Source organism: Anomaloglossus baeobatrachus, chromosome 9 (assembly GCF_048569485.1).
Source record: "Anomaloglossus baeobatrachus isolate aAnoBae1 chromosome 9, aAnoBae1.hap1, whole genome shotgun sequence".
In the NCBI taxonomy this organism is placed as follows: Eukaryota; Metazoa; Chordata; class Amphibia; order Anura; family Aromobatidae; genus Anomaloglossus; species Anomaloglossus baeobatrachus.
Genome location: NC_134361.1, coordinates 74,809,588 through 74,834,492, shown reverse-complemented (window position 1 = coordinate 74,834,492; position 24,905 = coordinate 74,809,588). Strand labels below are relative to the sequence as shown.

Below are 24,905 nucleotides of genomic sequence, written 5' to 3'. Positions count from 1 at the left end.
TGATGCATATGGCAGAGAATGATTTTCTGCCATATGTGTCCACAACACAGAATTTGCAGTTTCAAATCAGTGATATGTCAGAATCAGGCACAGAATTGCACGGCCTAGTAATTGCAAATACAGGGGAGCTGAGCACTGCCAGAAACCAGCTACGGTAAGAATGCTAAAAAAAAACAAAGTAGAAAATAACATGAACATATACCCTGCTGTAACTAAATAGAAGCATAATGCATATAAATAAACATAGGGTACTTAGTAAACACTATTTTTGATCAAAAAAGTGTAAAGCCATCCCACCAACCACAAGGTGTACTCAAATCAAGACAGTACCTACACTCTCTAATATTAAAGCCTCACCATGTGTCAACAGATATCAATCTGAATAAGGGCAGAGAGTGGCTGGGTCCGAAATGGACACACAGCCATGGGAACCATTAGATGAAATGCCCTGCTCACTGAGAAGGGGGCCACACCCTATTTGTACTGAGTACAAGAGACTGCCAGCTGCAGTAAGAATGCTGTAGATGGCAGAAGACAGAATTGGTCAGGCAAGGTACAGTATAAGACTAGACAGGGCACAGATGCATAGAATGAATTCCTAAAGGTAAAAGTACAGCAGGCACAGCATAGCTATCCTGGCAGGACGCCAGCGGAGAAAGACTGCGAATAATAGACCAGGAGCATTGGAAATACGATGTCACAGGTGTGTCACGATTGGCAGACAGTCCTGTAGTTTCCGGCTGTAGAAGGTTGCAGTGTTTGGCTACACAAGTTGCTCTCTGACTTTCCCTTTATCCCTTTCCCTTTAGGTCCCTGCGGATTTTCTCACCTTTTCAGCTGTTCATCTTCAGCACTTCCCTTTGTGTCTTTAAATACTCTCATTCCCACTTACTCTGTGTTGGTGATAAGTCCAATACCAATACCCTTGTCATCAGTGCAAGCAGTCGGCTTGTATTCAACTGGGGAGACTTTGTTGTTGTTGATCTTCCTCTCCCTGAGTGTTTCCCCTGTGGTTCTTCAGAGCTTAGTGGGGTTGACTAAGCGCTCAACCCATTGGTTCCCTTGCTAGCACCTATTCCAGGGTCAGCCAAGGTCAGGTATCCTGCTTGGGGCATAGGTGCGCAACCTATTTAGGCTGGTGAGGGAAGCCAGGGGCCAGCAGTAGGCTTGGTCAGGGATCACCATCTCCCCCTTCCCTAGACACAGTGTTTGCCTTCCCTTCCCCTGTTCCCTTGGTACTTCCCCGTACCTAGCATGACATATGGAAGGACAATTCCATGGACAACTGGAGGTTCAATAGAGCCTGGAGGGGCATCCTTTGAGAGTTTATATGTGGAAACTGGGACATATTTAAAAATTACTTACATTGACACAAATTTATTTTCCTACTGAAGACTTCAAAAACCTATTATTGTTTGTTATTTTTAATAATCATGAATCCATAGAAATGCAAGGGCAGAGCTGCCGGTTTACATGTGATGACATTTAGGCCCTGCCTCTACAAATACCCCCAAAGTGACCGGGAACACACAATTTGGGCAGGATTTGCGTTAGTTCTGTCCCCTTTTTTAGTTAGATTGTGGGATTGCACCCTGCAAAATCAGAAGTATGCGTCACTCATATGAGTAAAGGGGGTGTTACACGCAGCGATATCGCTATCGATATCGCTGGTGAAAGCACCCGTCCCCGTCGGTTGTGCGTCACGGGCAAACCGCACAATATCGTTTGGAGCCGTGACATGGACTTACCTGCCTAGCGACATCGCTGTGGCCGGCGAATCGCCTTCTTTCTAAGGGGGAGGTTCGTGCATCGTCACAGCAGCGTCACTAAGCGTCCGCCCAATAGAAGCGGAAGGGCGGAGATGAGCGGGTGCAACATCCCGCCCACCTCCTTCCTTCCTCATTGTGGGTGGCCGCAGGTACGGTGATGTTCCTCGTTCCTGCGGTGTCACACGTAGCGATGTGTGCTGCCTCAGGAACGACGAACAACCAGCGTTCTGCAACAGCAACGATTTTATGAAAATGAACGACATGTCAACGATCAACGATAAGGTGAGTATTTTTGATCGCTAACACTCGCTCGGAGCTGTTATACAGACAACGATGTCGCTAACGACGTCGGATGTCCGTCACGGAACTTGTGACCCCGGCGATATATCGTTAGATACGTCGTTGCGTGTAATGGTGCCTTAACCCTGTATCAAGACTCCCTATGAAATGAAACAGATGTGAAATGTCCTGACATGTGGGATCCATGTACAAAGACCTCTACAGAGGCAATAATAACCTGTCAGTAGTACAGACAAGGAATAGACCTGTACTGTAATAATGCATTCATGAATAGAATCTAGGACTTCATTAACTCTCACATACTCAGTATATTTATACTGCACTTATTTGCTATAATACGGTACATGCACTTTGCTTTCAAGAAATAGGACAGGATAAATTAGTTTTCACTTCTGTTTAACAAGCTATGAATTTGCACTTCATAGATGTAATGTGAATCGTCTCGATACTCAAATGCTCAGTAATGTATGTCGCTTCAGCTAAGGATGTACAACATTTGTATGCAGCAATTCAGATAATAGGAATTCATGGTTCATTTGTTGAGTTTAGGTAAATACATTTTGCGTATCATGTTGTCATATAAGAGCGGTACGATCAGACAATGAATAACAGCTGCATTACTACTGCACCTCCAACCATCCCTCCCAGCTTAGAAAGATAGGAAAGAGGGACACGCTGCACACTGCAAGTGTAATTCTACACAAAACTAGTTCCCGAACCTCATCCAGTCCATTATATGTGCTCACACAGAAATATTTCTCCTAATGGAGCCCATTACTGTTTCAATTTATTGCAATCACCTTTTCACGGCTCACCCAGTGGCCCCTACACAGTGTGATGTCCACAGTGGCCCTCACACGGTGTGACACCCCCCACAGATCCCCCACACACAGTATGATGTCTACAGTGGCCCTCACATGGTGTGACACCTCCCACAGATCCCCCCACACAGTATGATGTCTACAGCGGCCCTCACATGGTGTGACACCACCCACAGATCTCCCCACACAGTATGATGTCCACAGTAGCCCTCACTTTGTGTAACACCCCCCACAGATCCCCCCACAGAGTATGATGTCTACAGTGGCCCTCAAATGGTGTGAGACCCCCCTCACAGATCCCCCCACACAGTATGATGTCTACAGTGGCCCTCAAATGGTGTGAGACCCCCCACAGATCCCCCACACAGTATGATGTCCACAGTGGCCCTCACATGGTGTGACACCCCCTACAGATCTCCCCACAAAGTATCATGTCTACAGTGGCCCTCACATGGTGTGACACCCCCCACAGATCTCCCCACACAGTATGATGTCCACAGTGGCCCTCACATGGTGTGACACCCCCCACAGATCTCCCCACACAGTATGATATCTACAGTGGCCCTCACATGGTGTGACACTGTCACCCAGGGAAAGGGGTACTCGGTCCCGAGTGGTTTACTACTGGGGAATGTCACTTTGGTGGCCATTGGTCCCGTGCCCTGGGTGCTTTTTTTAATATGGAGTATTTACAGGGGAGATTAAAGTCATTAGTGTGACGCCACCTGTGGGTTGTGGTTAAGATGTTGAAACCGCCGCTGCTGAGTTGATTATCCCCCAGGGCTAGTGGTAATGGCAGCTGTGGTGGTAGGCCCTCAGCATGTAGAGCTGAGCCTGGGAGATGTATGATGGAGTAATAAGTGAGGCCACATCGTGGTTGTAGTTAACAGTCTCTACTCACTCTTGACCCTCGGACTGCTGGTTCAGGTCCCTTTAGTTCCAGTGCCAGTTGATGACTCAGTTGCTCTGTCCCCAGCACCCTCAGTGTGGTTGGGTCCCCGTAGCGTGGAGCAGTTTGGGGCCCGACTGTCCCTTTTTGTGGCAGTCTCCTTGTCCGTACGGCAGGCAGTGTGGACCCTGTAGGGCTGGTGTGTGTCCCTAACCCTGATCCTTGCTTTACTGCTGGTGCCCCCGGATCTGTGGGTCAGTAAGGCCCGTGGAGGCCCCCCTCACTGTGCAGGTATTTGCCAGACCGTATGAAACTGGCGTCTGACCTAGGGCCCTGTGCCCCGTCGGTACTCTGGTCCCAGCGGTACTCGGGTGTACCTGCCCTGGCGACCATTCTCCTGTGCCCCCGGGTCACCGTTACATGACCCAGCTCTCAGGCGCCTCTCCTCTCTACTCCTTACTACTAACTAACTGCTGTCCCCTCTCACCAGGCTGTCTAGTACCTCTAGTCTGGCTCCGCCCTAGAAGTGGCCATCCCCTTATGTCTGACTAGCCAATTACCCCTAGTGTGAAGTCGAAACTGGGATTTTGGTGTGTGTGGGTGTTCCTGGCACTGGTGTTCCAGGTCCCAGGGGGTAGGCTCTGCATCCTTTACCCTGGCTACGTGTGCAGGGAGCCCGACATTGCCCCGCTCGGCTCCGCCCCCTCCCGCACTCCGCATGTACACACACACACACACACACATACTCACCTGTCTCCGGCCATGCAGAACGCAGCACTGATGTCCTCAGCGCACCGGCCCCGCTCGGCTCCACCCACCTCACACTCCTCCGTGAGGATGCAGTTCCTAATAGTGCCCTGAGTGACTCAGGGGCGCTACAACACCCCCACAGATCCACCCACACAGTGTGAAGTCCACAGTGGCCCTCACATGGTGTTACACCCTCACAGAACCCCCCCACACAGTATGATGTTCACAGTGGCTTTCACATGGTGTGACAAACCCACACAGTATGATGTCCTACAACATGATGCTACTACAGTGGCTCTACAGAGCAACATTCCCTTACTGTCCTCTCCCACATAGTTTGATGCCGCAACACTGTAAAATGCCCTCACAGTCATGGCAGCACAGTATGAAACCCCCACAGTCCCACCCACAAAGTGTGATGATCCCACACAATCCCCATGTCATAGTATGATACTCCTTATAGTCTCATCCACACTGTGTAATGCCCCCACAGTCCTTACCACACAATGTGATGCCCCCACAGTCCTCCATTTCACAGTATGATGCTCACCCCCAAAGTCACCCCGACACACAGTATGAGACCCCAATAGTCCCCATCACACAGTATGAAAATCCAAAAGCCTGCCTCCTCTCTACAGACAAATGTCCCCACAATGGCACCAAAACAGGTATCTTGTTTGCTTGTGTCTGTCACATATGGTACTTCTTCCTTGCTTGAAAGTCCTTCAATTTATACCCACAGGGAGAGGTGGAGCAAGGCTCCTTACCCACCATTATATTAAAGTGTATCCTCTGTCCCATCCCTATTAGGCTAGGTTACAAAGAACAGAATTCATTGTCGGACTCCGTTGAGTGCGGGGGGCGGAGTGCGAGGTGGGTGGAGCCGAGCGGGGCCGGTGCGCTGAGGACATCAGTGCCGCGGTCTGCATGGCCGGGGACAGGTGAGTGTGTGTGTGTGTGTACATGCGGCGTGCAGGAGGGGGCGGAGCCAAGCGGGGCAGTGTCGGGCTCCCTGCACACGTAGCCAGGGTAAATACCGGGCAAAAACTAAGCAAAGCACTTTGCTTGGTTACCCGATATTTACCTTGGTTACCAGCGTACATCGCTTAACGCTGGCTCCTTGCACACGTAACCAGGGTAAATATCGGGTAACTAGGCAAAGCGCTTTGCTTGGTAACCCGATGTGTATCCTGGTTACATGTGCAGGGAGCCAGAGAGAGCATGCGCAGCAAAATCCTACGGATTGCGCTGCTCAAAAAACGTTACAAGCTTCTCCTTCTGCCCGGCGGTCAGTCGTTCCACGACTGATCAGTCGGGTGGAGGATGCAACGCAGCATCATCAGTCACAATCCGCCGCTCGTACAAGTCTATGGGAACAACGGAATCCGCCAAACGGATTCCGTTGTTTACCAGAGCAGCGGATTGTGACTGATACAATTTAACGGAAGTGTGAACCTAGCCTTAGAGATGAGCGAACCCATGGAAGTTCGATTTGGTGGGTGCAGCTGAACTGAACCTCCATGAGTTCGTACTTGACCCGAACCCCAAAGAAAGTCACTGATTGGCAGTTTGGGTTTCCGCCCACATGCAGCCAGCCATAAACAGATCACTTCTGATGGAGGGGTTTTTTTGTGTGCATTACATCAAATCTCGCTGTTGTTACCCCCACTGTGCGCCGTTCAAACACTGCAAGCGGCTCGCACTGGGCTGATCACCGAGTGCACCTGAGCACAGCGATGCTCGCGTGATTGGATTCCATACTGTCACGCTCCCCGGCTCCCGGGCCACGCTCCCCGACTCCCGTGCCATGCTCCCCGGCTCCCGTGCCACGCTCCCCGGTTCCCATGCCACGCTCCCCGGTCCTCCGCTCCACAGCCTCCTTGCTCCCTCACCTGCGTCCTCCAGGTGTCCCGATCCCCGCTCCCAGCACCCTTCCGCGACACGGAGCCTTCTGCCGGGCACTCCTGCCTCCTGTGCACCGCTTCCTGCTCTGGCTTCTGGCACCTGGGCCTTGCGCATGCGCGTTAGGGCGCGCTCGCGGTCATTGACCCTTTCTTAAAGGGCCAGCGTCCACTGACAGGATATTGAACACACAGGTACAGGGTATAAAGGGGATTATTTTCCAAGTGGGCGGGGCCTGTTCTTCATGTTTAGTAAGCTAGGAGTCAGGTCCCCCTGTGCCTAGTCCACTACTGACTTATCTGTCTCGTAGAGCCGCTCCTGCCTCGCCAACCGGTCCTGACAGTTCCAGAACTCCAGAGGGTGACTGTCCGCCATCTCTTCAGTCCCTCCCTCCCGTCTCCGATCCCTGGATCCGTGTCGCGACCGACCCCCTCGCTCAGCTGGTTCCGGATTCTGCCTGACATCATCCCGGCCTCCGAACCTGAGCCTTGCCACCCGGACTACCTTCAGATACTCTGTGGTCCCAGGGACTTCTTCACTCCGGTCCTCCGAACGGACTGTCCTGCTACCCGTAGTGCTCCAGCTACCAGGTACCCTGCCCTCGGTGGGGTGCTCAGTCCAGTGGATCTACCTTCTGGGCCCACCCATCCTCCTGGCCCTTACAGTAAGAACAGGCCATAGATCCCACCAAAGCACTAGCGTCCCAGCTGGCCGGATTGCAGCAGGAACTCGGACGACAACGCGAGACCCAATCCCACATGCTAGCCTTCATGACCTCAGTGGACACCCGCCTGAATACGCTGCAAGTGACAGCCACGTCCCTGGCATCACAGTCCACGTCCTCGGAAGCCTCTAAACTCCGCTTGGCCTCTCCGCCCCGGTATGCCGGAGATCCTAAGACCTGCAGAGGATTCTTGAATCAGTGCTCTCTCCACGTTAAGCTGCTTCCGCATCTTTTTGCCTCCGACCAAGCCAAGGTGGCGTTTGTGATGTCCCATCTAGAGGGTGAGGCACTGGCCTGGATGAACCCCTTGTGGGAGAAGGAGGACCCTGTGACCACTAACATCCAGGAATTCCTGCAGGCTTTTTGAACCACCTTTGACGAACCCGGACGTGCCGCCGCGTCCTCCTCATCATTCCTCAGGCTGCGCCAGGGGACCTTGATGGTGGGTCAATATGCCATCTGCTTCCGCACCTTGGCCTCAGAATTAGGGTGGAACAATGAGGCCCTAACTGCCGCCTTCTGGGAAGGACTCTCCGGTCGTATTAAGGATGAACTGGCCGGCCACGATGTTCCTTCCACCCTGGATGCTCTGATTGCTCTAGCCACCCGCGTGGACCTCCGCTTTCAGGAACGATCCAAAGAGGTGTCCCGCGAGAGACGTCCGATACGGCACTCCTCTCCTCCGCGGAAGTCCGCTGTTCCTCAGTCAGCGTCATCTGGCGTCTCTGTCCACGAGCCCATGCAGATTGACTGTCTGAGGCAGTCCGAGCATTGCCGAGCAGAATGGCTCGCCAAGGGCCTCTGCTTCTACTGCGGAGAGGGCACACATCTGCTACGTTCCTGTCCAGAGAGACCGGGAAACTCCAAAGCCTAGGGTTGGTAGGAGAGGCCACCCTAGGTACTGGGACTCTCTCAGACCCGGTTACATGGACTGTTCAGGTGACAACGGGAGAGACGCGGTTCACAGCAGAGGCGTACCTCAATTCCGGGGCAGCCGGCAATTTCATCCAGCAGGCTACGGTGGACAAGTACCAGGTGCCTGTTATTCCACTAGAAAAACCCCTCGTGATTGCCTCTGTAGATGGGAGACCTCTCTCTGACACCATCTCGTGGATCACAAAGCCTGTAGAACTACGTATCGGTGCCCTGCACACCGAGAAAATCACTCTCTACATTCTCCCGTGCATGTCACATCAGATCCTGCTGGGACTCCCCTGGTTACGGACACACGAACCGTCGGTCAGCTGGCGTGCTGGCGAAATTACCCGATGGGGCCCCTCTTGCCACGAGAACTGCCTGAAGTCCATACAGCCCATCCGACGACCTCCGGTCCCGGAGTCCCTACCAGGACTGCCTTCTGCCTATTGGTCCTTCGAGGATGTTTTTGATAAAAAAGAGTCTGAGGTACTGCCGCCACATCGTCCCTACAACTGTGCCATCGACCTACTGCCGGAAACCACACCTCCTCGAGGACGGATATATCCTTTGTCCCCTGCTGAAACAAGGGCCATGTCTGCCTACATCACTGAGAACCTGGCAAGGGGATTCATTTGGAGAACCTCCTCTCCTGCTGGAGCAGGCTTCTTCTTCGTTAAGAAGAAAGAGGGCGACCTGCGCCCCTGCATTGACTACCGGGGATTGAACCAAATCACCATAAAGAATAAATACCCCCTGCCGCTCATCCCCGAATTGTTTGATCGGCTCAGAGGAGCCCGTGTGTTCACCAAGTTGGATCTTCGTGGTGCCTACAACCTGGTCCGCACCCGCTCTTGGGCGAATGGAAGACCGCATTCAACACTCGTGATGGGCACTACGAGTATTGTGTGATGCCTTCGACCTGTGTAATGCACCGGCAGTCTTCCAAGAACTAGTGAACGACGTGTTCCGGGAACTTCTCTACGTCTGTGTGGTGGTATATCTGGATGACATCCTGGTCTTCTCCCCGGACCTACAGACCCACAGAGAGAACGTGCAGCTGGTACTACAAAGGCTTAGAGAGAATCGCCTGTACGCCAAGTATGAGAAGTGTGTCTTCGAACAATCATCTCTTCCCTTCCTGGGTTACGTAATCTCTGACACCGGCCTGCAGATGGACCCAGAGAAGGTCTCTTCCATCCTCAACTGCCCCCTCCTTCCGGACTGAAGGTGATTCAATGTTTCCTTGGCTTTGCGAACTATTACCGTCAGTTCATTCCTCACTTCTCTGCTCAGACTGCGCCTCTCTCTGCCTTGACCAAGCAGGGGGCTAACCCGAAGGACTGGTCACCTGCGGCCGACGCCGCGTTCGGCTCCCTGAAGCGGGGGTTTGCTTCCTCTCCTGTGCTCCATCGACCAGAGTTAAACCGACAGTTCACCTTGGAGGTGGATGCCTCCTCCTCAGGGGCCGGGGCAGTGCTCCACCGGGAAGATGGTCACTTGCGGATTCTTCTCCAAGAGCTTCTCGGCGCCTGAACGCAACTACACCATCGGTGACCGAGAGCTATTAGCAGTCTAGCTGGCTCTGGAAGAATGGCGCTACCTCCTGGAGGGAGCAGTGTACCCCGTGATCATTTACACTGACCACAAGAACCTGGAATACCTGCACTCTGCTCAACGACTGAACCCACGACAAGCCAGGTGGTCCTTGTTCTTTGCCAGGTTTGATTTTCAACTCCATTTTCGGCCCGCGGATAAGAACGTGCGGGCAGATGCCTTGTCCAGGTCTTTCGTGCCCATGGAGCAGGAGGAGGAGACATCCCAGCTCATCATCTGCCCCAGTAAAGTCATTCCGGTGGCTCCTGTCACGCTGGCTCAGATACCCCCTGGGAAGACCTATGTCTCTGAAACCGACAGACAGAAAGTCTTGCACTGGGGCCATGCCTCGAAAATAGCCGGCCATGCTGGTCAGAAGGGAACATGGAGTACGATTGTCCGGCACTATTGGTGGCCATCCCTTCGCACGGACGTCGCGTCTTTTGTCTCAGCCTGTTCATCCTGTGCCCGGAACAAGACGCCCAAACACCTGCCATATGGTCGTCTTCTGCCGCTGCCAATTCCCTCTGTTCCGTGGCAACACATTGCAATGGACTTTATTACAGACTTGCCCTCGTCCTCCGGACACACGGTCATATGGACCGTGGTGGATCGTTTCTCCAAGATGGATCATTTCGTCCCCATGGTTGGACTGCCCTCTGCCCAGGAGCTCGCTGACGCCTACATACAGCACATCTTCCGGTTGCATGGCTTTCCCGCACACATTGTGTCCGATAGAGGAACTCAGTTTACCTCGCGCTTCTGGAGGGCTCTCTGCAAACATCTGGGAGTGGCTCTGGACTTTTCTTCGGCCTACCACCCTCAGTCAAATGGCCAAGTGGAACGAGTCAATCAGATCTTGACCTCCTTCCTGCACCACTACGTCAACATCCATCACGACGATTGGTCCACGCTCCTTCCTTGGGCTGAATTCTCCCATAACCATCACGTCAGTGAGTCCACCTCCAGCTCTCCCTTCCATGTCGTTTACGGACTTCAGCCTTCCGTCTCATTACCTGTATCCTCTACCTCGGATGTTCCTGCTGCTGATACCTTAGTCCGTGATTTCTCAACTATTTGGAACTCTGTCAAGACGTCCATTGGACGCGCTTCCCTGCGGATGGTGAGACACGCTGACAAGAGGCGTCTGGATCCTCCGTGTTTCTCTTCAGATGATCTGGTCTGGCTTGCTTCCAAATATGTCCGATTGAAGCTGCCGTTGTACAAGTTGGGTCCTCGATACATCGGGCCATTTAAAGTCATCGGCAAGATCAATGAGGTCTCCTACAAGCTGCAGCTCCCGGCCACGATGAGGATACCCAACTCCTTCCACGTCTCCCTGCTCAAGCCGGTTGTCCTTGGTCCCTTCTCCGCTGACGCCAGTTCTGCTCCTCCTCCTATTGCTGACGATGACATCTATGCGGTAAGGGATATTGTGGCCATGAAGACCGTGCGGGGCCGGCAGTTCTTCCTGGTGGACTGGGCTGGGTATGGTCCTGAGGATAGGTCCTGGGAACCCCGGGAGAATGTGGGTACCCCCTTGATACGTGCCTTCCTGTCGCGGTTGCGGGGAGGGGGGCGTGGGGGAGGGGGTACTGTCACGCTCCCCGGCTCCCGTGCCACACTCCCCGGCTCCCGTGCCACGCTCCCCGGTTCCATGCCACGCTCCCCGGTCCTCCGCTCCACAGCCTCCTTGCTCCCTCACCTGCGTCCTCCAGGTGTCCTGATCCCCGCTCCCGGCACCCTTCCGCGACACGGAGCCTACTGCCGGGCACTCCTGCCTCCTGTGCACCGCTTCCTGCTCTGGCTTCTGGCACCTGGGCCTCGCGCATGCGCGTTAGGGCGCGCTCGCAGTCATTGACCCTTTCTTAAAGGGCCAGCGTCCACTGACAGGATATTGAACACACAGGTACAGGGTATAAAGGGGATTATTTTCCAAGTGGGCGGGGCCTCGTCTTCATGTTTAGTAAGCTAGGAGTCAGGTCCCCCTGTGCCTAGTCCACTACTGACTTATCTGTCTCGTAGAGCCGCTCCTGCCTCGCCAACCGGTCCTGACAGTTCCAGAACTCCAGAGGGTGACTGTCCGCCATCTCTTCAGTCCCTCCTGTCTCCGATCCCTGGATCCATGTGGTGACCGACCCCCTCGCTCAGCTGGTTCCGGATTCTGCCTGACATCATCCCGGCCTCCGAACCTGAGCCTCGCCACCCGGACTACCTTCAGAGACTCTGTGGTCCCAGGGACTTCTTCACTCAGGTCCTCTGAACGGACTGTCCTGCTACCCGTAGTGCTCCAGCTACCGGGTACCCTGCCCTCGGTGGGTTGCTCAGTCCAGTGGATCCACCTCCTGGGCCTACCCGTCCTCCTGGCCCTTACACATACCTAAAGCACCAGAAGTCTTTTTTGTAAAGTCTGTGTTTGGTACGAATACCGAACCTCGGGTCCTCTCATCTCTAATCCCTATGCTGTTCCTGGGTTCATACCGCGGAGGCTCTGACATTTTATTGCCGAAGTCTCTATCTTAGGCCTGTTTCACACATCAGTGAAAAACACAGACGATTTTCAGTGACGTGTAAAAAAGTATATATCCCTCTTCTCTGTGTGCAGTGATTCACGGCACACGTGGGTTGTCCATGTGCAATTTGTTATCTGTGCTCCGTGATTGCACATAGAGATAAACTCACCTGTCCCCGCTCCTGCTGTCCGTGGTGCTGAACTCTCCGGCTCTGCTGTGCTTCCTGTTGCCGCTGACCACGCTGCAGATACATCCGGGTCGGCTGTGGCTGCATACATGAATATGCATGGCAGTTGTGCCACTCCCACGCCTGTAGCAGCCGGGCTGCTCGGATCCGGACCCGCTTTGTGGCTCGAGGGATCCTCCGGACCCGGGGGTCACGTGGACACACCAAATGAAAAGGGGGACGTAGTTGTACGGCCTTGGCCGTATTCAGTTCGTGACGCCACCTACGGTGTGTGGTGAAGTGGGACACAACCGCTGCTGTTGTGGGACACCCGGGGGAGATGTAGTGGCAGCTGGATGTTAACCCCTCCGTGGGTAGGGATGGTTGCCCCGGGACCCAGTGTCCCTGTGCAGAGTATGGCTATGGCAGGGGCTCGCACGCCCGGACGTAGCAGGGGATGTTTGGTTACTCACAATTAAATGAATCACACGAGTCTTTTGGTAAACCAAGGTGCTGGTGGCCAGACGCCGCGGCTGGTTGTACTCTGGTCCCCCACCCGGGCTGGTGGTCGCCGTCTTTTCCCTCTGCACTGTGTTTGCTTGTGTTGGACTTCCCGGTATGGAAAACGGGAGTCCGCTCCCGGCTTGTTGTGTACCTGAGGAGCCGTGCCTGCTGACACTGACCCGTGGGATCTATGGGACCTGGCGGTTGCCCTATCTCTCTCTGTGGGTGGTTGCCTGCTTTTGGGACTTTCGTTGGGACAGGACCTATAATCCTGCCCTCAATCGGTTGATTAGCTAGGCCGTTGGTTCCGGTCCTGGCTTCAGGGTCCAAGTACCCCCTCTGTGCACGGTTTCCGGGTCGGGTCTCTGGTGTCGGTACCAGCGGGCTCCAACCCTGTCCCGATCCACCTCGGATCTCCGGCTGCCGTCTTCCCGTCGCCTGCCGACGGAGACCACTGTCTGCCACCTAGCCAAGGTACCAGGGCTCCAACCCTGGCACCGTTCAACTTGAACTTCTCCTCTGCTGGAGCTACACCTAGCCCCAGCCTCCACTTCTCTCAACTTGAACTCTAGACCTAATCTACTTGTTTTCCTGCTCCAGGCTGTCTAGACCCCTAGGTGGGCGTTCCCTAACCGCCTGGTCCCACCCACTGATGTGCCTGTCTTGCCCTGAGGGGGGGTGACTGAGGTTTCAGGTCGGCTGTGTGTGACCTAGATGAGGGAAGGTGTTATGCGGGGGCCTAATGTGTGACTACCTGGTTTTGCCAGGGCTTCACACAGTAATTACCCGGCTCTGAAGCAGAGGCAGCAAAGGCAGGAGACAAGTAGCGCTGGAGAAGGGGAGTTAAAAATGTTTTTTTATTTTCAATGTTCGTGGTTTTCTGGTATGTGTTTCACGGCTCACACCATAGTGTGGTCTGTGGGACATCAGTGATGCCAGAAAAAAATGGACGTCTCCATGCGGAAATCACAGACACGCGTGTACGCTGCACGGAGACACGGTCAGTGAGAAATCACTGATGTGTGAGCAGACCTATTGATTATAATGGGTCTGCGTATGTCAGTGATTCTGGTACGTTTAAAAACTAGCACATACGTACCAAAATCACCGACGTGTGGAAAAGGCCTTAAAGGGAACCAATCATCAGGATTTTCGTGTATAAGCTGCAGCCAGTGCAGTACTGGCACTATCATGCACAGTGTGTACATACCATCAGGGTGCAGCTTGGGTGTTTAGGCAGTGAAATTCATCTTTATAAAGTTTGAAATTTCGTGCACTTTTTGATTGACGTGTGCACCTCTGCAGATAATGTCCGGGCGGGTTATGCAGGAGTTCCCCGCCCCCCCACCAGCCTGTTCCTCCCTCTCTCCTGATGTCCAGGCGGGTTATGCACGTGTTCCCCGCCCCCCCCGCGCCGCCTGTTCCTCCCTCCCTCCCTCTGGCTGTATGTAAATATCTAATCTTCAGAAACATGGCGCCGGAGTGGGCCTCTGCGCACAGCGCTTATCTCCGGCGCCATGTTTCTGAAGCCCGCATCACACAGCTTGGTGTTAGAGGGCGGCGCATGCGCCCTCGCTCCTTCAGATCCCGTTGTGACCGCAGGAGCGAGTGCGATCACAACAGGACTGCAGAACAGCTGATCGGAGGACGCGATTACCTGCTGCTCCTGTATCGTGCCGCCCCAGGACACCGGGCCAACACACCAGCCGGTGTGACATCGCTGTGGCGCCGCCCTCTCAGACACCAAGTTGTGTAATGCGGGGGCTTCAGAAACATGGCGCCGGAGATAAGCGCTATGCGCAGAGGCCCACTCCGGCGCCATGTTTCTGAAGATTAGATATTTACATACAGCCAGAGGGAGGGAGGGAGGAACAGGCGGCGCGGGGGGGCGGGGAACTCCTGCATAACCCGCCCGGACATCAGGAGAGAGGGAGGAACAGGTTGGTGGGGGGGCGGGGAACTCCTGCATAACCCGCCCGGACATTAACAGAGAGGTGCACACGTCAATCAAAAAGTGCACGAAATTTCAAACTTTATAAAGTTGTATTTCACTGACTAAACACCCGAGCTGCCCCCTGATGGTATGTACACACTGTGCATGATAGTGCCAGTACTGCACTGGCTGCAGCTTATACACGAAAATCCTGATGATTGGTTCCCTTTAAGTAACCTCTGCACTTTGTGATGATTGTGCTGTGTGTCTGTGTGGGGCTACCCAGAGGCTGTGACTTGAATTCTAACTTTTCAAGGGTTTTTCTAGCGTGCTGCCATATAGGCACACAAATAATGCAGCAATAGTGCGATAAACAGTAATAGAGCCGCACGGCACAGCACACTACAGGAGGGTATAATAAGGCTCCAGTCACACACGGGATTGCAGCATAACGTACATTGGACTTTATACAAATCTGCTTCAAGAATATGCTGTACTGTGACAAGGCGGTGACCCCACTGATGAAGAGGGGGTCCCCTGAGCTCTTGTCATTATAATACCCCTTCATCACTTCTTTTCTGGCGCACAAGAACAAAAACATTATTGGTCCCAAGTAGGAGAGAAGTGCCCAGCTCAGGAACTACAGGGATTTTGTTTGTTTTTTTTCTTTTGTGCTTTCAATAAAGTTGTATAAAATTGAACAAGAAAATGAGGAATTGTGGGTATTGAAGTTTTGTACGCAGGGCAGTGAGCAGGCCGGAGGCTGGCGTCTGTGAATATTTGCGCTGTGACTGCGGTGGGCGGCGGCGGTAGTCTCCTGTCTCCGGTGTTTGCCTGCTCCCGGTGCCTGCCCCCGGGACACAAGGCATGGAGCTCGGCTGTCTTTCCTTCCGGCAGCCGTATGCCGGGCTGCTGTTAAACGGAGTCAAGACTGTAGAGACACGCTGGCGCCCTCTGCTGGCTGAACACAGGAACAGCACCCTGGCGGTGCATATTGCAGTCAGAGACTGGGAGCAGCAGGACTGGAGGGACGTCCTGTACCACAGACTGGGGCTGGCGCAGGCGCAGGAGCTGCTGCAGCAGGGGGAGCAGTTCGGCAGAGGAGTCATTGCAGGTCACTATTTAACCCCTTCTGTTCTTCCTAAAGCCATAACTTGTTGTTTTCTGTTGACAGCGCATGTGAGCGCTTCTTATTTACAAGACAAGTTGACGTTTTTATTCCAGCATTCACCCATACAGAAAACTTGTACTTTTTGGGAGGAGAGGTTAGTGGTGCCATGAAAAATATTGGACAGCACTCCGCTTCCATCCGTGTGCAGCTGTGCTGTCCGTTTTTCACGGAATATGTATTATAAGACGCTTCAAGGGATTGTCCACTAGAAAACACCCTTCTCATTCCCCCTTAAAATAAAAGAAATGCCTGTTGTGTCTGCGCTGTTCCAGCGGTGCCGCTGCTCCCGTAAGGTTGTGATGTCGCACGAGCCCCGTGTGACATCACCAGCAGCTTCTCTCTCCTCACTTTTACAATTATAAGGCTAGTTTCACACTTGCATTGTACGATCCGTTGCATTGCGTTGTGTGATGGATGCACCGGATGCGTTGCATATAATGGCACAACGGATGCAACGGATCGTACAAAACAACGGAAAGCTGTTTTTTTTTTTTTTTTTGTTTGTTTGTTTTCCTTCTTTACAGTTTTACCGGCAGCAGACTATTGTGAATGATCATCTGAGCGCTCTCACATGCCGGCGGCCGGGCGCTCAACTGAGTGCTCTCACATGCCGGCGGCCGGGCGATCAGCTGAGCGCTCTCACACGCTGGCGGCTGGCACTCAGCTGAGAGCTCTCACATGCCGGCGGCCGGGCGCTCAGCTGGGCGCTCTCACATGCCGGAGGCCGGGCGCTCAGCTGAGAGCTCTCACATGCCGGCGGCCGGGCGATCAGCTGAGAGCTCTCACATGCCGGCTGCTGGGTGCTCAGCTGAGAGCTCTCACATGCTGGCTGCTGGGCCTTCAGCTGAACGTTCGGCCACCGAGAAACAAAATAAAGTTTCTGTGATTTAAAAAAAAAAAAAAAAATGAGCATGCGAAGTGAAAAATAAAGGTTTCCGCCACTCTAAAAAACGTTACATACTGCGTTCCCTCCGCCCGACGCAGTGTCAAAATAACGACGCTGCATCGTTCAGCGGATGCAACGCTGACACTCGCGTTACAGTGCGTCGTCCATACAAGTCTATGGAGAATAGCGCAGTGCGTTAACGGACTGCGCTATTCTCCATAGTGACGGACTGCGCTGAACGCAAGTGTGAAAGCACCCTTAGTAATCCACAGGCAGTGCCGACCACTTCCTGTTACATACTTATACTTGTAAAGGCGGAGAGAGAAGCTGCTGGTGATTGGGCGCGGGGCTTGTGTGACATCACAACCTTACGGGAGCAGCGGCACTGCTGGAACAGCACTGGCATGGGCGGAGCACAGGTTTGTTTGTTTGTTTGTTTGTTTGTTTTAATGGGGAACAACAAGGGCTGTCCTAGTACTGCACAATCTCATTACGGCCTCTCTCACACGTCAGTGATTCTGGTACGTACGTGCTATTTTTTTATATGTACCAGAATCACAGACATTATAATCAATGGGTCTGCGAACACATCAGTGATTTTTCACTGACCGTGTCTCCATGCGGCGTTCACGCGTGTCCATGGTTGCCGCACAGAGACATGTCCGTTTTTTTTCTGGCATCACTGATGTCCCATGGACCACACTATGGTGTGATCTGTGAAACACGTACCAGAAAAACACGGACATTGAAAATAAAAAGCTTTTTAAACTCACCTTCTCCAGTGAGGCTGTGTTCGGCAGCTGCTCTTTGCTTCTTCCTGGCCGGCTCATTATGGCATGCATATTCAGTTATGCAGCCGCAGCCGACCCAAAAGTAGCTGCAGATGTGAGAGACACAGCGGGCAAATGCAGCAGAGCTGAAGAGTTCAGCACCACGGAGAGCAGGAGCGGGGACAGGTGAGTATACATCCATGTGCAATCACAAATTGCACATGGACAACCCACGGGTGCCGTGAGAAACAAACAAACAGTTTTTCCATACAAGAAAACCTAACCAAACTCTGATGACACCGATAAAAAAAAACAAAACCCTGAAGCGCAGCCCTTATATATATTCTATATATCTTTATGGACATGACTATGCCAAACATGTTTGTTAGGCAGCGCTCACATCAGCGGTATTTTGCCGGAAAGCCGGATCCGGCATAAATGCGTTTCAGCTCCATTCATTTCCTATGGAATCGCGGCAAGATGCGGTCATGTGCGACGCACTTGACCGCATGTGACCACATCTTGCTGTGATTCCATTGTATCTGAATGGAACTGAAACGCATTTGTGCCAGATCCAGCTTTCCGGTTAAATACCGCTGATGTGAGCAGCGCCTCATAGTGTCGTTGCAGGCGCGCTCTGACCTCTCATCAAAGGAGCCGGACATCCGCGCCCGCAGCCATTGTGCGCACTGACACTGACCGTAATCATCTAGTGTCATTGCGCAGCGTTTGCTCTGGGCGGCAATCAGTGTAAGGTACCGGCTTTATTATGCAAAAATGAGAGCGTGACGGGGCCCCAAAGCTTAGACCACTCCATGGGTGCACGATGCTCCCTCATTTGCATACAAAATAAAAGTTATTTCTTAATTTAATATTAAGCCACACTTATCTAATATAATATAAATAGGGGCTAGGAGCCTTATATAAATGTTTAAGCAGCCTAATTGCCATTTTGGTGGTGAGAGCCTCTCTTTAAAGGGAATCTGGCACTAGCATTTTTACTGCAGCCTGATGTAGGGGGAAGAATCCTGATTCCTGTGCTGTATCCCATACTGGCTGCTTTCTGCAGGTTTGATAAAATCACAGTTTTATCTGCTGCAAATCCAACAGTTCTCTGAATGCTGATCTTTGTATATATCCGTTTCCGGCACCACTGATTGGCAGGTTTCTGTGTGCACTGTGCATAGGCAGAAAACTACCAATCAGTGGTGGAGGCGGGGTTATACAGAGCTCATGAATATGGAGGACTACATGGCAGTAGGTTTACTAGTCCTCTAATGATTATCTCGAGCTGATAAAACTGTGATTTTATTAAAACTCCAGGAAGCAGCCTAGTAATAGACACCACTGGAATCAGGGTCTCTCCTCCTACATTATGCTGCTCTTAGATATCAGGGTCTAGGTGTGCACTATGGTTTGTTTTCTTTATATTAATGTGTGGCATTCTGTATGATTTTACCAGGACTCATTGACATTGGAGACACGTGGCATCATACTGATGACGTCCCCCCTGAGGAGACCACTGACCTGGAGAATAAAGCCTTGTTACACGGACTGGAGGGCAAATACCTCACCACTGTTTCCAATGCCAGGTGGCTATTAAAACCAATTCCGGCAAGAGGGGGCAAAGACATTTGGCAGGTGACCATACCAGAGGAATTCATCCCCTACTAAATTTACAGCAGGAAATTAGGACATGAACCCGACACCAAGAAATGGGCAAAGTGAAGAACCATAGACAAATAGATTACCAGGGAAAATGAGTGCCGCGGATGAGACACCTCACACTTCCCTCTGACATTGGAGGTGTCCAGCAGCGCCATCAGCTCAGGACCGGAAGCAGATTTATTCCCTTCCAGTTTGTACTTGGCGTCTCCATTATGAAGAGTGTAATAGACATTGATATTGTAGGTAAATGATAAGGTCTTGGTTGTCCATGAATGTGGCCCCTGTGTGATCACAAATACAGTGGAACCTTGCTTAACGAGTAACCCAGTTAACGAGAATTTCGCTTAACAAGCAATGCTTTCTGTAAATTTGTAACTCTGTTTACGAGAAAGCTTTGTTGTACTTGCAAAATCCTCACCGCACACACTTCCGGTTCCGTACATCCGCACTCTGACCCGCTCTTGCAGTCCACACAAACACACACAAGAACGCACAAACACACACACACGCACGCACATACAGTATTATGCTCACCTTACCTTCCGTTCCATCACCGGCCTCCTGGGTCTTGTAGTTCGCCGTCTCATCGCGACGAGGGAGGAATCCTTACGACGAACTACAAGACCTGGAGTATGTATGTGTACCTTCCATTCCATCGCCGGCCTCCTGGGTCCTATAGTTCGCCGCTCCAGGATGTGTATCAGCAAGCATGGCGACGAGGCAGGAACTTCGTCTGTCAGACGCTACTCAAAGGCAGCGCGCTGACCAATCAGAGGCAAGCGGCTCCTGCCTTTGACGTCAGCGCTCTGGGTGCGGAAGTTCCGCCGTCGTCGTGATGGTAACTCGATACACAACCCGTACTAGTGAACAGCAAGTACTAGGAGACCGGCGATGGAACAGAAGGTAAGGTGAGCATAACATGTGCGCGTGCGTGCGTGCTTGTGCGTTTGGGCATGTTTCTGTGCGTGTGTGGAATGGCACAATAGGGGACCAGGATGGGACATTTAACGAATTGTCTGCATTGCAATGATTTCCTATGGGAAATCTTGCTTTGCTGAACGAGTAACTTGGTTAACAAGCACAGTCCCAGAACGGATTGTTCTCGTTAACCAAGGTTCCACTGTACTATAATATACAATGTGCGGCTCCTCTTTTCCAGAAATCCTGAATTGGTTCCTCTGTACAAATGGGTTTTCCCATCTCATTACGTGGCTGTATATCACAGGGATCTGCTGTCACTGGGATTATTGGGGACAAAGCTTGTTTTTCCTATGGATCCTGAATATCTTTGGTCCCTTCAGTGTTTTCCTTGCACAGGAGTGTATGTGTCTCCCACTATACAGGGACCTGCAGCCACCACAATTACTGATGAGCGGGCACTGCCATGCTCGGGTGCTCGGTGCTTGTAACCAGCAGTCAGATTCTCGGGTTCTCGACTCGTCTACGAGTATAATGGAAGTCAATGGGGGACTCAAGCAATTTTCTGGAAAGTCTTCTGGAAAAATCCTCGAGTTCCTCATTCACTACCATCATACTCGGTGCTCGGATCAGTTCATCTCACCTGCTCATTACGAGCCCCGAGCCCCCGAGCATGGCAGTGCCGCTCATCACTAATCACAGTATCATATGTGACATGGAATTGGGATATAGTTACTGACCCCCTAGTAGAGCCGCGTCCTCAGATATAAATTTCCTGAATACAGAGAATTATTGGATATTGATCTTATTCCCTTCAAGACGGGGCCAATTTCCGTTTTCGTGCTTTTTGATTTTTCCTCCTCTTCTTCCCAGAGCCATAACTTCTCTATTTTCTGTCCACATGTACATAAAAGGGACCCGTAACGTTTTCATTTTTTGGTCACTGTACCCGTGTGATGGCTTATTTTTTTGCAAGGCGACATTTTTATTGATGCCATCTCAGGATAGATATGATGTTGTGATTGATTGTAAAAGCATTTCATGTAGTATGGCACCGAGCAAAAAACACATAATTTTGGCATTTTTGATATTTTTTTAATCTTTTTGCTGTATTAGTCCCCTTAGAGGACTTGAACCTTTTTGTGATCACTAGTGCTATATACAGCCATAACACACTATTGCTTTATGTAGTAAAAATCACTCTGTACTTTGAAGCTTGGCCACAGGCAGGGCTTCAAGGGAGCTTCATAATGAAAAGTACTGAGGTCTTTAACAGACCCCAGCTGTCATAAGAATCCATCAGCATCCCGCGATCATGTCACGGGTGTGCCGATGGGCTCATATATTGACATGCCCCCATGCTGGCGTGCTATTAATGGCGCTGTCAGAGTTTCACAGCGGCATTAACAGGTTAATAATCAGGGGCAGCACTTAACACCACCTGCGGTTTTCAGGAGAAGGTCTTGTCTGTAACACACAGTCGTCACTTCCCTGGTATGGGGTGAGCTCACAAGAAACACAACAAAGAGCAGAGGACGGAGACTCAATGGAAATAAAGCAGCAGACAAAGATATAGGGGTGAAAATCAAAGAATTTTATTAATGGGGGAGGCGGGGGGGCAGGTAATTTTGATAAATGTCAAGGATATATTAGATCCATGGACTTCAGTTGATTCAGGGGAACGGGAAAAACTCATTCCTAACTCCACTGAGGAAAGTCAGACTAGTTCCCTGGATTAAGGATTAAACACATTTTATTAATCCAGGGGAAGGCGAAAAAACCTCATTGAGCCATCGGCCAATTCAGCTTCAATTGAGGAAAAATTCCTTCCCGACTCCACGCATGGCAGTCAGACTAGTCCCTGAATCAATCACTAAATAATTGTATTATTGATTCGGGAGGTGGATGAATGGTGGGGGCAGAGGTGTTGATCCAGAGGAAGGAGAGAAAAAAACCCTTTATGACTTCTGCCAATTTTGTCCTGATTATAAGGGGAAAAACAATCCTTCCTGGATCAAGTGCCCAGACGGATACTCACCTCATTCCCACCGCATGAAGTGTAGAGATGGAAACCTGGCTCCAAGGCAACGTGGTGGTCTTCATCCTGGAGTTGCTGGTCCTGGGTAGAATCCGTTCTTCACAGCCAAAGGAATCCATGTCTTGAAGAGATGTTGAGGTCGGGCCAGAGGTCAGAGGATTCAGAGCCAAGAGACACAGATGGAAATATGATGTTATTCACGGCACTGAATCAGCAGAGAGGGTCGTAGTCCGGAGCAAGCCAAGGTCAGGCACACAAGCAGCGGGCGGAGGAGGCACAGGGTTCTGGGCAGGTGGCTCGGGTTCATCCTACTGTGTCCAGCTTGGTGGAAAGATGACTAGTCGGACACAGGGTGAAGAGGTGGTTTATCTTCCGGCCAATCCAGATGGTTCACTCCAGAACATGCTGCAAGAGAAAGAAATGGACAGAGATATAATAACAGCAGTTCCTGGTAATATTCTCACATTTCTAATTGTGGTTATCATTAAAGCATGGGAATCCTAAAATCTTTTTGTAATAAGCCTTTACTTACAAGGAAAAGTTCAAAAGGTGGCCGTGCTCTCCTCTGCTCCAGTTCCTCCCAACAGATGGTCTCGAAAAATGGGTGGTCTCTGATGTTCCCTGACACTCCCAGGCGCTTCTCTGGATCCTTCCGTAGCAGCTTCTTTATTAGATGTTTCACGTCTACGTCTAGCCATGTTGGAAATTTTGGCTTCTCGGTGGTAATTGACTTGTAGACGTCTTGCTTCTGGGGGCCGTTGTTAAATGGGGAACGTCCAGTTGGCATTTTGGACACCACTATCCCCAGGCTCCACCAGTCTACTGCTGCAGTGTAGGATTTCTCCAGGAGCACTTCTGGGGCCATGTAGCGGAAAGTTCCCGTCCGTCCATAGATCTTTTTGGACGCGGTCAGTCCGTCTTTTGCCAACCCAAGATCTATAATTCGGGCGTGACCATCTTTATCCAGCATGATGTTGGCTGGTTTGATGTCTCTGCAAAGAAAAAAGAAAATGTATTACTTTGTCTATATAACCACAGGACACATCTGAAAGGTGATACAATAGAATAGTAAAAATGCATCTCTTACCGATGGGCGATGCCATGGCCGTGGAGGAACTGGAGGCCACAGATTAACTCTGCTGTGATAAACCTGACGAGAGAATAGACTGTTTAGTATCAATGACATGAAATCATCCTGAGGATAAAACTTATTACAATCTCTAATATACCCTATTGACGGCCATTGTCCGAATGTTTCCATATTTCCCCGTATTTAGCAATTTGTCATTGTTAGATACTCACCGTGTGGTCTCGATGTTCAAATTGCCGCTCTTTTTAATCAGTGACTCAAGGCTGCCACCGGACAAATACTCCATGATGAAATAGGCCTGGCTCTGGAAATAAAGCACAATATATAGATATTATCACTAGCTGCATGTAGTACATATATGTCATGGTAAAGATGTCTGGAGCCCGGAGACCCCTCTGTACCTGAGACTCCAAAGTGGCATCCAGATGACTCACGAATGGGCAGTCTCTGGCCGCCCGGAGTATGCGCGCCTCTCGCCGTAGGGCTTTGGCATTGTCCTGTTTCTCAATGATCTTAATGGCCTTGTAGATGTTTTGGCCACGGACTGATGCCAGCACCACCTGAGGAAAACACAGGGAAAAAGCCATTAAAGAGGCCACATTTTTTATTATTTTTGCCATTTTTTTTTCTTCTTCCCCTTCTTCCAAGAGGTATAACTTTTTATTTCTCCTTTGACATAACCGTATGAGGAATTGTTTTTGCTGGATAATTTGCATTTTTAATGACACCGTCTATTTTACCATACATTGTACTGAAAAAAAGAAAATTAAATTCTAAAATTTGTGTATAAAATAAATAAAATAAAATATTCTGCCCGTGATTTTTTTGGGGGATTTGTTTTTACTGTGTTTGTATGGATGGAAACCTAATTCTCCAGGTCAATATAATAACGGCAAAACCTAATGCGTGGATTTTTAAAAAATATTTACATTTTTTATTTTATCTAGATGTATATGTAAATATATTTTTTTTTAATTATTATTATTATTATTATTATTATTATTATTTTCATTTTTTCCTCCCCTTCTTCCAAGAGCCATAACGTTTTTATGTTTCTCTCTATCTTGCCATACTTGGTTTATTTTTTGAGGGACGAGTTGTACTTTTGAATTAAACCATTAGTTTTACCATATAGTCTACTGGAAAATGGGGGGAAAAAATTCCAAGTGTGGTGAGGTTGCAAAAAAGTTTAATTGCAAAATGGTTTTTGGGATCTTTTATTCGCCACATTCACTATATGGTAAAACTGAGGTGTCTGTGTGATGCCTCATGTCGGTACGAGTTCGTAGATACCAAACATTTATACTTGTTAATTTTATCTAAGTGGTGAAAAAAAATTCAGAAGTTTGTCCAAAAAAAGAATAGTGATTTTTGTCGCCATTTCCCGAGACCTGTAGCCTTCTCATTTTTTATCAGATGTTCCTTTTTGCATTTTAAAGACATGTTGCGGCCACCAAAAATCGTAATTGTGGAGTTTGGCTTTTTTTCTCACCACTCCTTGTACCAAACAGATTACCATATTTTCCGCTTTATAAGACGCACCTGATTATAAGACGCAGCCCCAAATTTGGTGAAGGAAAAT

At 50.7% G+C, this 24,905-nt stretch overlaps 1 protein-coding gene across 1 annotated transcript; it reads left to right on the top strand.

The window, feature by feature from the left end:
• The first annotated feature begins 15,498 nt into the window (after positions 1 to 15,498).
• Positions 15,499 to 24,136, top strand: LOC142251204 (protein EOLA1-like). The gene is made up of 2 exons (XM_075323788.1): positions 15,499 to 15,896; positions 19,072 to 24,136. The coding sequence occupies exons 1-2, from the start codon at positions 15,650 to 15,652 to the stop codon at positions 19,281 to 19,283; spliced, it is 459 nt and encodes a 152-aa protein (XP_075179903.1). The 5' UTR covers positions 15,499 to 15,649; the 3' UTR covers positions 19,284 to 24,136.
• The last annotated feature ends 769 nt before the right edge of the window (positions 24,137 to 24,905 follow it).